The sequence below is a fragment of the Silurus aristotelis genome, assembly GCF_946808225.1.
Source record: "Silurus aristotelis genome assembly, chromosome: 6".
Taxonomy (NCBI): Eukaryota; Metazoa; Chordata; class Actinopteri; order Siluriformes; family Siluridae; genus Silurus; species Silurus aristotelis.
In genome coordinates, this window is record NC_139579.1 from 30,606,848 (window position 1) to 30,619,748 (window position 12,901).

General features: G+C 40.1%; 1 protein-coding gene across 2 annotated transcripts in view; it reads left to right on the top strand.

The window, feature by feature from the left end:
• The window catches only part of grhl3 (grainyhead-like transcription factor 3), a 13,368-nt gene extending 845 nt beyond the window's left edge, over window positions 1-12,523 (top strand). Inside the window, exons 2-15 of one of the 2 annotated variants that reach the window (XM_083544005.1) lie at window positions 706-868; window positions 967-1,031; window positions 1,686-1,926; window positions 2,073-2,158; window positions 2,332-2,482; window positions 3,490-3,601; window positions 3,959-4,053; window positions 4,985-5,143; window positions 5,816-5,897; window positions 7,067-7,188; window positions 8,129-8,258; window positions 9,379-9,464; window positions 9,612-9,676; window positions 11,281-12,523. In XM_083544005.1, coding sequence (XP_083400131.1) covers window positions 706-868; window positions 967-1,031; window positions 1,686-1,926; window positions 2,073-2,158; window positions 2,332-2,482; window positions 3,490-3,601; window positions 3,959-4,053; window positions 4,985-5,143; window positions 5,816-5,897; window positions 7,067-7,188; window positions 8,129-8,258; window positions 9,379-9,464; window positions 9,612-9,676; window positions 11,281-11,398 — 1,675 coding nt within the window. In that variant the 3' untranslated portion in view covers window positions 11,399-12,523. Of the gene's footprint in view, window positions 1-705; window positions 869-966; window positions 1,032-1,685; window positions 1,927-2,072; window positions 2,159-2,328; window positions 2,483-3,489; window positions 3,602-3,958; window positions 4,054-4,984; window positions 5,144-5,815; window positions 5,898-7,066; window positions 7,189-8,128; window positions 8,259-9,378; window positions 9,465-9,611; window positions 9,677-11,280 lie in introns of both variants that reach the window. The other variant, XM_083544004.1, reaches the window with a different exon arrangement.
• The last annotated feature ends 378 nt before the right edge of the window (window positions 12,524-12,901 follow it).

The following is a 12,901-nucleotide window of genomic DNA, read 5'->3' on the forward strand; positions in this document are numbered from 1 at the left end:
GAATCACAAAAGCAAGTTTTCACCTGCTCATTGTAACCCAGAAACTAAATAAGGGCATTGAAACCACATGGCATGGCGTATCTCGCTTTGGCAATGCAATAACAATAGTGCCAAACTACTGGACTACATTCATGTAGCTTTGACTGAGCAGAGTTTTAGCAACCTGGCAACCTTATTCCAGAACCTGAACTTCTGTCACTCAACAGGAAACGTGTTCATTTGCCAAACAAGGCTTCTCACCTGGTCAAACAAGGCTCTGTCTTGAGCTCAGGTGCTTGAGGTCTTGTCAGGAGTAAACTAACTGTTTGCTCACCAGCCGCTTATCCCTGGCCGTGGAAAGACCTGAAAAAATAGATCCACTTTCCCTATGTGTGGAGAGATCAGTGATCCTTTCCTAATGCCTAGGCTTTGTTTGTGATCTTCAGACTAAACTGACATCCCACTTCGGTTCATTGTATCGGACTTCAGATTTGCATGAGTTGCAGAAAGACAATCTAAATGAATTATGTTGTTTATACATTAAAGGTATCCGTCAATAACTGATGTCAATACAACATAGCTAACAAGTAGAATTTGTTGAAACCACCAAATCCTTTAGTGCACTTTTCAATATATTTCCTGCTTTCAACATGCTTAGCAAACTGGAAGACTTTGTGTACGAGTGTTTGTAAACATTCTGACCTGTTCTGTCTCATTTCGCTCTAGGGCTCTGATGATTTTGCAAAACGAAAGCTTTAATTACCCATGCTACTCTGATTACCTAATGGACTCCTGGACAACCTACATGGACATTGATAGCAACAAATCGAAATCCAGGCTCACGGATGAGGAACTTAACAGCATCTCGATCTTTAGCGATATTTGCAAGGTGAAAAATCCCAACCAAACCAACAAGAACTTTGACCAGAACTTTCAATTGTATCACAAACATATTCATTAATTCTTGTACTTTTTTCTTCTGTACAGACTCCGAAAGAGCAGAAGATGGCTTCCTATTCACACGGTGGCAGCACATTCAAACCAATGGACAGGTAAAGCAAACCAACAAAGCAAAATTAATTCTCCAGTGTCTCTCAGCATGCATGCTCGATTAGTTGTACATCCTACTCAGATTAAAGCCAAACCCCGAATTCATGCTAATGGGCGAGCGTGGAAAGGATCGAGGTGTGCCTGTCCAACTGTCAAAGAAAGACGAGAGTGGCAGGTGTATAAAAAGCTAACGTAGGCGTTCCTCGCAGGTTTTATGACTTCTCCTCCCGCCACTCCTCTAGTGTGCAGTACGAAAGCTAGCAAGATTAGCTCAAGTTTAACTAAGGTCAGAGCAGTTGAAGAAGCTAATTCTCTTCCCCACAGCTGAGTCACTGGTCTTTTGAGCTGGTGAAAAATGGCTGCTGATTAAGTATATTTTTTTCTCCCTTGAGTTTGAGAAAGTCAAACACAGGTCGAGCTGGCGGATTACTCATACAAACAGCTCCCACCCAGCCCTCCTCAAACATTGTCGAGATTGAGTGCTGTTTCTGTTGACTTTAACAAGTTTTCAAATCACTGCTACTAGTCAGAGTTTTATTTGTTTTAGCGCTAGCATGAATGACAACTCACCCAGCCACTTTCACTTCACCGTACCGTTTTCAAGTAGCGCATGTAATCCTGGTCTGCCTCAACAGTTATGTTAAATTATCTTCCAGAACACCCAATGGCTCGTCCCCTGAGCTAACACCTCTACAAAACTCACACTTCATGAAGCTGGTGTCCGATAGCATTTCCAACACCAAGCAAATTTCTCCAAGCAACATCAACTATGTTCAGGCCGTCGCAGGCGACAGCTACGAAAAGCAAGCCATCAACAACATATTCGATTCTCTTCTGCTCAACACGCCTCAAAAAATGTGGCCTTCGGATACCTCTTACCCAGATGCCAGCACTGAGGTACGTATTCTGAGTTTACAGACGATTAATGTATCGCTATGCAACAAGTGGTTTTAAATTTACAAAACAATGCCATGACTCATGATAACTTTATTGATGCAAACTAATGAACTTTTTTTTTCTTTCTTTGTCTTCTACCAACACAGCCTCCAGGCTACAGCAGTGATTTTGTGGGCCACCCAAGTCCCGATTACTCCGACTCATACTCGAACTCTCCTCATGAGAGGTTCAGGTGAGCCGTGCACTGGAACACATAATTACACTCTAGACTGCCATTCATAAGGACTTCTGCCAATTGCTAAGAATACACATTGCCCCAGGGACAAGACATTGTTTTGTACACTATTGATTTTTTGGGGTTGGCTTTTATTTAGTTTGTTTTTTTGTGTTCTCTTTTGTTAGTAGGAATGATTTTCAGTTTATTCTCGGAGCACCACAAGCCTCCCAAAGCAAGACCACTGAGATCCCAATGGTGTACCTGAACAAGGGCCAGTTCTACCCCATCACCCTGCAGGGAGTGGACAGCAGCGCTGGGATCTCGTGCAGCAAAGTGAAGGTGAGCTAAAAACCTGAAAAAATAGGAAGCCTAAATAAACAAGGTGGTAGAACATGGTAGTCTAAAGTTCATGCAAGGATCTGCAGCAATCAAAACCAAACAAATCACAAGAAGGAAGGTATTTCTTCGGTTGGTTGGTAAGTTTGTAATCATCCAAAAGTTTATCTAAAGGTTAGAATAAGGTTAAAACCAAGAAACTACAAGGAACAATCCATACCAAAAAAATTTATAGACCTTTTGGAGGTTGGAAATATCTCCTCCTGGATGTGGAGATACAACAAAAAGTTAATATAGCTGGAAAAAAACTAACAAATGACAACAACTGAAACAGACTGAAAATGTTTTGGTAGTTTGCAGGATTCTAGAAGTGGTCAAAGGTAAATATATCAATATCAACAATTTAGAAATAAGAAGAACATTAAAAAGCTAACAAAGAGTTCAAAAAGCTCGGGGAGATTAGAAAGGTCCTTATAAAGCTTGTATTTGTGGAGATCCAGTAGAAAAAGGTTCAAATAGCTGAAAGGTATAAGGTTCGGAAAGATTTTAGAAGGTTCTAGGCGGTTTTCGAATATTCACAGTTCCAGTTCAAGTTCCACAAAGAACTCGCATTCATTACAACTCTAAAATGTTGTATGTGCTGAAAGATCTACTGGCACGTTTAGCCTAGCGCTAAGCGACATTTAATGACACGGTTTACCTCAGGATAATTTCGCAAACAATCATCCTGTCACCGCTCTCAGCCAGGACAATGTACATGAGTTATGTTAGCACTTAACTCTGTAGCATTAGAAACAACCAAAGGAGGTTCTGGTGGCATTTGATGGAAGTTTTCGTCACTACATTTCCAGAACTCACCAATAACCTTCAGGCCAAAACATGGCAACCTGTTTTCCAGCACCGTCTACATTCGCTCACAAAACGAACAAAGAACATTAGCTTGATAGCAAGCTTTTCTAACAATGTTTTTCTTTCTTCTTGCTGTTTCGATCTCGCTATCTCTTATGCAGACTGTAATCATGGCGGTGTTCGAAAATGATAAGAGTCCTGAGGTACAGCTGAAGTGCTGGAATCACTGGCACGCGCGGCAGCCAACCGCTAAGCAGAGGGTCATTGATATCGGTAGGTACTATCCAAACACACACACAAACAGTTATCTCGTCCCTGTCTCTTTAAACCGATTCTTCCGGTGTCAGGTTTTCTTTCTAATCTTTTGAGACCCTTATCTGATTGCACTTTATCTTTATTTATATTAAAATTGAATATTAATCGTTGCTCATGACTAAAGTACCCCTGGGCAGTTTTTCTTGATCCAACACACCCAAGTTGACTCAAAAAGTCTCTTAATTAGCTCTAAGTGGGAGAAGGTGTGTTAGCAATGGGAACACGAAACAATTATCAATAGTGACAGACTTTAGAAAGCATATCTCATTTGACCATGTGACCCTTCGGTACTCAGTTTTATACTTTTCCCTCCAGCCGACTACAAAGAGGTCTTCAGCGGCATCAGTAATGTAGACGAGGTCGCTTTTAACGCCTTATCCTTCATCTGGAACACCAATGAAGAAGCGAAGGTAAGATCACACTCATCCATCTGTTTGCGTTTTTGTGTATCTGTGTGTGTTTGTGTTTCAGTCTATGTGTCACCAGGGCAGAGGAATCCATGGCATGTCACCACCCCAGGCACCTGTCATGAGAGAGAGAGAGAGAGCTAAAGTGATAAAGAGAAAAAGAAAAAGAAAAAGAGAGAGATCTCTAGAATATCCTAAGGCAGTTTAGGGCGGAACGACGAAACCAAGAACAGGTGGAGGAGGGAAAGAGGAATCAAAAAGGAGGGGGGAAAAAGAAAACAACATATACACGCCTGATAATTACGAAGATTTAATTTATAACAGAGAAAGAGAGCGAGAAAGAAAAATAGAAAGAAATAGAAAAGCCTAAGTATCCATTGGGGGAGAAAAATAAAGTGGTAAAAGAAAAACAGATAAAGCTCAGCTTAGTTGTTCGGTTGTTTGCCTTCTAATGAAAACGGGTTACAAAGACAACGGAGGCTGATCCCGGCTTAGCATCAAACCTTTTGCATGCTAAGCCCGCTTTTCTTTTATTTGTCTTTCTGTATTGGGGTAAAACTTGCCTGGTCATGTCCCAATGCTCCCATTTTTATTCCACACCTTTCCTGAGGAAATAAATTGTTGTGAAATTTTGCTGCCGCTGCCTTTGTTCAGCATGCTTTCGATCGTCATCCGTGATGCTAGGGGTTTTTAAATTTTTTTTTATAAGGAATTAAGGAGTGACATCATACATGGGTTCGGACTATTTTTGTGGCTCGATTTCAGTCAACTTTGAGCAAATACATGAAAATGTGATTATGTTAATGGAAGTCTCACGGTCTCTTGTTCTGGGGGGATCATTCATTCAATTATGAATGATCCCTACCTGTAGCTCAGTCTGAAATGTAATCAGCTCTTTGTTTAAAAATGATTTTTCTTAATGGGATTTCCACAGGTGTACATTGGTATCAACTCCCTCAGCACAGACTTCTCCTCGCAGAAGGGGGTAAAAGGCTTTCCACTAAACCTGCAGATCGACACGTACGACTACAGCTCTGGCTCCAACCACCTCATCCACCGAGCCGCCTGCCAGGTCAAGGTCTTCTGCGATAAGGTCAGTCAGATTTTTCAACTCCATTCATATTTAAACCTTGCTGGAGTGTTTCAACTTGTGGTGATAAAGGTGTGCACTAAAAGCACCAAGCTACAGTTGTGGCCCTCAGGGCACTTATCCATGACTTGAGCTCGTGCCTTCGGAGCAAATAAGTTGCGCTGAGAGTTGCTTTGAGACTTTCATCATAACTGCTATGTTCTCTGTGATTTAGAGGTGTTAAGGGGGGACGTATAGTAGAACTTGGTCTTTATAAATGCTCCTTAACAACGTTTGTATCTGCTGGTTGTTAAGATACACCAGTCAACCCCTTATTCACCTCTACTCTGATCAGAATCTCCAAACCCTCATGTCCTTGCTATCGTCTCCATCTACTGTGCTCCTTCTCTTTGACTGCTAGCAGCTTTTAGAGCATTAATGAGTACAGGATGGGAGGAATCATTCAGAATGGGTTCCTGTCTGACAGGTTCAGGTGAGCTTAGTGCATCACTGCAGAACGAGGAACCAGTGTTTTTTTTTTCCTTCAGATGGACCTGGCAGCTTATTGTTTTTGTTTTTTTCTTTCTTAGCATTGTATAAGGCACAAATCACTGAGGTGTCAAAGTTAAAGTCATGCGAAAAAAAAAAAAAAAAAAAAGCGAAATTAAAAGTCAATGCGTGTTTCATTCCCGACAGGGTGCCGAAAGAAAGATGCGAGATGAAGAACGCAAAAGGACCAAGAGGCGAACCAAGAACGTTGCCGACTCCACTAACGGGGGTATGTGTCCTCCAATGCACCTTGAAACAACCAGTTATACAAATGCAAGGCTTTGTTATGAAAAATCACATTTACGCAATCACGGAAATCTAGTAGAGAAAGCACACCTGAAACTCATTCCTCCTCATGATTTCCCTATTCAAGAGTTCTTCAGTCATTTTTGAAGCCAAAACCTGGTTTAATGAACTTTCTGTAAAAGGAATTTTTACTTTTACTTTTTAACAAAAACTCACAACCTTAAAACTAGCATAAAGTAAAACATTCATCTTTAGAAACATTTGTACTGCTAGAACCTGATGTATCTGTATTAGCATGAAGATTAGCATCCTTTTCTAATTGTAGCTGTGCTAACCAAAATAGTATTCGCTTTGCCAGATTGCTAATTCCAACAAAGTGAGATGTTGCATAAAATATTTGACCTAGACACATTACACACAAATTATATATATTATTCTATTAACAAAAACTGACTACCCTAAACGAGCATAAAGTAAAACACAACTTTCGAAAACGTTATATATCTATAATAACTCATTGTGCTCATCTCTAACAGGATTTTCACTTATCTGGATTAGCATGAATATTAGCATGCTTTTCTTAATGCCGCTGTGCTAACCGAATTTGCATTCGGTTTGCTAAGTAGCTAATTCGAACTTTAAATTTCCAGAAGGTCAACCGGCCAAAGTGAGGTGTTTTGGCATGAAATATTTGTCCACACAATTTCTCTCTCTCTCTATATATATATATATATATATATATATATATATATATATATATATATATATATATATATATATATATATATATATATATATATATATATACATATATATATATATATATATATATATATATAGCATGCTGTAATTAGCATACAGTAAGTATTTCCCTACAAAGCTTAAGCCTTTTATCAAATTTAAGCATCACTCCATTAAAAATAAAAATAATAAGATTTTTTTATGTTTTTTTAATTAATATTATTTCAGATTTTATATTATATTTATACTGTATGGTGCACTTTTATCCCTTCTATTAACGTGAGCATTTGTATAGTTTTTATTTCTCAGTGCTAATTAGTATTTAGCTGAGGATATTCGGTGATAGAAAGTTGATGAACTTGTGCCATTACTTCTAAAGTTTCTGAAAGTCTGTTTTTTGCTTGTTTTTAGGAAAACAGACTCTGGTTTCCAGTTCCATTGCGAAGGACTGCACGTTCTTTAAGACCCTGGATGACCATGTCACACAACCTGTGCTGTTTATCCCCGAAACCCACTACAGCAACCTGCGTTTGGTACGCCTAACACACACACACACACACACACACACACACACACACACACACACACACACACACACACACCTCTAGGAATTCTGTGATTTGCGGTTAGCCGCAGCACTGTCGAGTCATGTTCCAACACCTGCAAGGGATCGAGTGCAGGAGAGAGGCAGGAAAAGTGTGGGAAAAAATGTAGTGGGAAAAAAAGGTGGGCCTGGGAAAAAAAGATAGAGAGAAGGGGATAAAGAGATAGAAAAGGAAAGTATGATTGCACATTAGTAAACGAAACTCACCCCGTGATGACACGGCTATGCTGACTGACACGGAGGATTAGCTCAAAGGGGACTCTCACAATCCTGAACACACTCCCAAACACACACACTCCCAAACACACACACACACACACACACACACACACACACACACGCACATATACACACGTCTGACTCAGCCTTATTACGATGGGGATAAAAGGATCGCGTGTTTACACAGGGGAAGTGGAAGACAAACTCACACACACACACACACACACACACACACACACACACACACACACACACTTTTTTTTTCACGGATGGCCTTTCCCACAGACTCTTAAGGAGACTAGGTGTCAGATAAGATATGCATGCATACAGCATCCCACACATGTACAAGACATTTACACACACACACACACACACACACTCACACGCAGTGTTGGATGTCATACAATCATAGACTTTCTTAGGGATCATGTCACACACGAGTATCATGTGTATGTGAGAACAGGCTCCTCGATCAAGCAGTTAGATACACACTCGCTTGATTGCGTTTGTGTGATGTCACACCTCGCTTGGCCGCACCTGCCTAGATGTGGCGAGCGATAGCACCATCGGGGCACGGCAGGACATTTTTCAGTAGGCATTTTTCCTTTTTAGTCCGATGCTTGATATTGTCTGTTGTTTCTGGCTCTCAGCCTGTGACGACCAGTACAGAGGAAAACGAGAGGAACTCGCTGAAACGCGTCGCCTGTTTCTCCGAGTCAGCAGAGCAGTGTGGCTCGCCGCCTGTCAAGCAAGCGCGCAAGGATCAACAACAACAGCGAGGTACGAAATGCAACACGCCATCAAACCACAGACTCACCAGAACGACCCGCTAATAACATACACAACAGGACGACCACAAAAACCACACCATAACATGCAGGAAAGCATCCAAATAAAGCTCTTGATCACACCATAACAAACATTACACAGCCACAGACAAAATGGATGAAGTTCACAAACTATGTGTAGAGAAACACTCTATGACTAAAATATGACTTCAGTAAAAAAAAGAGTGTCCCTTTAAACTTTCAGTACAAACGTATTTGCCTTTAAATGTACTTAAGTATCCAAAGTAATATTAGGGCTATAATGTTCCTATGATCATTTTTCTCACAATCAACTCAGTTTACGTGAAAAGACTCAAATGTGACTCTCAGCACACTGATCTATTAATAGAATGATATTAATGACTTAAACACTGATTGATTTCTATTACAATTATCATAAGCCCAAAACCTTCTTTTCAAATAGTTCGAGTCAGGAGTTTCTTCCATTATTTATTCCTCTTTAAATGTTCTGCATGGTGTTGAACTGATGCTGAACTGTATGTTGGTGATCAGTAGATACACCAAGCGCCAATCAAAACAAGTTAAAAACAGAGCGTGCGCTCGATCCTGATTGGTGACTCGCTGCGTTAGACCATTTTTTTCCACTCGTTAAAAGGAATGACTGATTTCAAAGTCGACCCAAATGAAAAAACTTCAGTAAAGTATAGATATACTACTGTACACCACTGCAGATAAAGTACCTTCCACTACCACCACTGAAACAGTATAAACAACCCACAGAACTATAACGCAATCAAACCACACCAAAATTAATCAAAACATTAGAAACCCATAATCATAAACAGAAAAACAAAAAAGCTCTCTTACATGGATGACGGGAAACCACAAGTAAACTACCACAACGACCACAAACCCACCTCACAGTTTAAAAAAACGCCTTCTCACATTCACATTTGCGATTTTTGTCTTGGGAACAGTCCAACACCACTTTCACAGATCAAACAAATGAGCCACAGAAACCAATGACGCCCACATCCCAATATATAACATCTACCCCCAATTAAACCACCAAACAAGCCGTATCATTTATCGTTTTTGTTTTTTTCCCTCAGTCCTCCTGTACGTACGGCAAGAGTCGGAGGAAGTGTTCGACGCCCTCATGCTGAACTCGCCCACCCTAAAAGGACTCAGACAAGCGGTTAGTTCTGCTTCATTTTTTTTGTTTATTCCTGCTCTACTATGATCGCTCTTATCCCCCCTTTTGTTTTCCATGTGAAGATCTCACTGTATGTGCCACCAGATCCTTGATGTGAAACTCATCTTGTTTCTCCTTTCTCATGCTCAGATTTCGGAAAAGTACGGCCTGCAAGAAGACACCATCGGAAAAATCTTCAAAAAATGCAAACGAGGGTGAGTGCCGATCACAGCGGATGATGAGGGGGGGTTGCAGGGTTGAGGGATTGGTGGGGATTCTGATAGTTGCCTTTTTACACTCTTATTGACAGCTGATCTTGGAGATAAAGAAAGGCAGGGATGTACCGAAACGCTCTCGTCCTGATTTTTAGATTGCGCTCTTGGTCTTTCGCTGTCAACTTACCTCTGGAACTTAAGCTGACAGACTGGGCGGGCGAGAACTCTGTGGTGAAGGAATTTCATAATTGCTGTTTTCTGTACCGGACAAAAAAAACAACAAGTCATAGAAAGAGGCAAACAAAAGGAAGACAAAGTAGTAGAGCCGGGAAATTACAAAATGCAGAGATCTTCCAGGCACCTGTCAGCATCTGGGTTAGATTTTCATTCTGATGTGAATGTACAGCACCATACGATTTGTCAGTAATCTAGCCTAGGGCTTTGTAGCTGTTCTATGAAATGTGCTGGTCCTTCAGACACGTACATGATGGTAGTGTTTGGAAAGACAGGACAGGTTAGGTGGCATTCTCTCACTCTCTTTCTCTCTTTATAACTCCTTCTCTCTCTCTCTCTCTCTCTCTCTCTCTCTCTCTCTCTCTCTCTCTCTCTCTCTCTCTCTCTCTCTCTCTCTCTCTTCTCACTTCTCTCTCCACCCCACATCATCAATCTGTTTCCTGTGTACCCTCAGGCTTGGTAGACCTGGCACACACACACACACACACACACACACACACACACTCATCTCCTTCTGGGCGGAACAGTTCTTTGATTTGTGATAAAGGTGTTTGGCTGGAACGAATCTTTCGCATACAAAAGCTAAGCAAATAGTTTTGTAATGAAGCAAATTAAATGGGCAATAAGGAAATAATGCAAATAATGCAAAGCAGATAATGATATATATATATATATATATATATATATATATATATATATATATATATATATATATATATATATACATATACACACACTAATCTCTACTGATTGCACTTACTTGTTTATGCCCTGTCTCACCCTCACTTAAGTACCTAATCTTCCCTCGATTGATCAGATTTATTTCTAAAAAATGCCTCTTTCCAGGTTTTTTCACAAACCGCTTAGTATTGTATGACTTTGCAGTATACATTAGTAGACAAATGATTTATTTGCAATACAGTTTTTTGAGTCTGGTTTATCTCAATGGTTGCTTCCTCATGTCATGTCAGGCCTTTGGTCATAAGGGAATTAAACTGACATCTGTGAAGCTACTTCGTGAAAATGTACATCATAAAAAAATCTAGCAAATAATTTAATTGATTTTTAATATTAGTAATGGGGCACATTCACTATTTGTAGGCAAGTTTGACATTAATCAGGGATTGTCTTTTGCTCATGTTTTTGTTTTTTGGATGGAGAAACCTACATGAATATTTGGACTGAACACAGCCCAGTGTTCATCTGTATCCACCAGGGGGCGCCATAACATATAGTAGGATGTCTTTCCCGGTTCTAGGCCCACAAACAGCCCCGCTCCTGGTTTTATATAATCTGAATGACTAGTCTCAGTATTTTGTCTTCATATTCCTCATTCTCATGCGTTAACCTCATATCTTCTCTGTTCACAGGATATTTGTGAACATGGACGACAACATCATCGAACATTACAGCAACCATTCCGCCTTCCTGATTGAGATCACAGAGTTCATGCCCAGTCAATTCCAAGTCACGCTACTGGAGTTATGAGTGACCTACATCACCTTCCAAGTCCCGCCCCCTTCACTGGCAGTGTCTCGCAAGCCTGCCAATCAGAAAGCACTGCCACATCTCAGAGAGAATTGTATTATTTGTATTTTTTATGGTTTAAAGCTGTCGCCAGGGGGACAATAGAGCCCTGCAGGTTTACAGCTACACATCAGCATCAGCACCATCTTCATTACCTCTGTAAATACCATTTATTTCCCGCGTTTTTTCTTAATTATTGTTTTTTAATTTTTTTTTAAACCTGTAAGCAATTACGATGCGCTGAACAAAATGAACGAGTTGTAAATAACAATTGTAAATGCAAGTGAAAATATTTGTTAACAAAATGTATAAAACTTTGGAAGTCTTATGATACGATAGATGCGATTTCTTAATATTTCTTAATATTTGCAATGTCTGCCCCGCCCCCTTATTATCGCTGCTTTGTATGGGCTCATCATTTCTGTGGAAGGATAAACAGTACATGGTAGTGGTATCGCTTTACGCATTGCGCTTGTGTCGATTTCTTTAGCTTCACGTATGCGCCGCCTAGCGCTAGGAAGGTTCATACACTTCTGTACTCTGTCGCTTCACACTAGCCTGCCTGTTTGACATATCAGGAATTGTCCAAAGTCCAAACCGGGGCAGTTGTAAAAGTTCTAACGTCGCACATTTCCTGCCTGCGGAGCTGCATTTCTGTCTCAGTGTTTTACCCGTGAAAAAATAAGTAGCGCGTGACTTTTCCAGTCGCTCACAGCCGACTCCGCACATTTCGAGGCTGCACAAGCATTACGGGTTTCACGGCGATGTAGCCTCTCGTCCTCCCACATTTAGTTTAAAAACAAAGAGGGAAAGAAAAAAGAACCACAACAAATTTTTAAAAAATCTTTGTTGAAGTTCGGATTGATGATCTGAGGTGATTTGTGGAATTCTTTCGTCTATTCGGATTTCACATCACAAGCATTTCAACCGTTTGGGTTTCCATTGTACATCGTTGGAATTTTGCAACATTTACCCTGTTTGCTTTTGTATTTCGTCTACTTTTATAAGGAAAATTAATAATAATAAAAAAAAGATGTAAAAAATGATAATTTTGTCAATTGTCATAAACATAAAGAGAAATGAAGACTCATTTGGATTGACTATGATACATTTCTGGGATTTCGCTGACTGCTAGTATAGCTTTGTATTTTGTGGCATCATTTAGGCACCTATTCTAGGGTTTTTCAATAAACCTTCAACAACTGACGAGGTGTAACGAGTACCTGAAAATCATACTTGAGTAAAAGTATAGATCCTGAGAAAGTCTTAGAGTATCTGTTTTGAACATTACTTGAGTATTTCAAGTCAAGTCAAGTCAAGTCAAGTCAAGAAGCTTTTTATTGTCATTTCAACCATATTTACTTTAGCTGATGCAGTACACAGTGAAATAAAACAACGTTCCTCCAGGACCCTGGTGCTACATTAAACAACATAAAGCTACGTAACAGAAAAACTCAGAGCTGA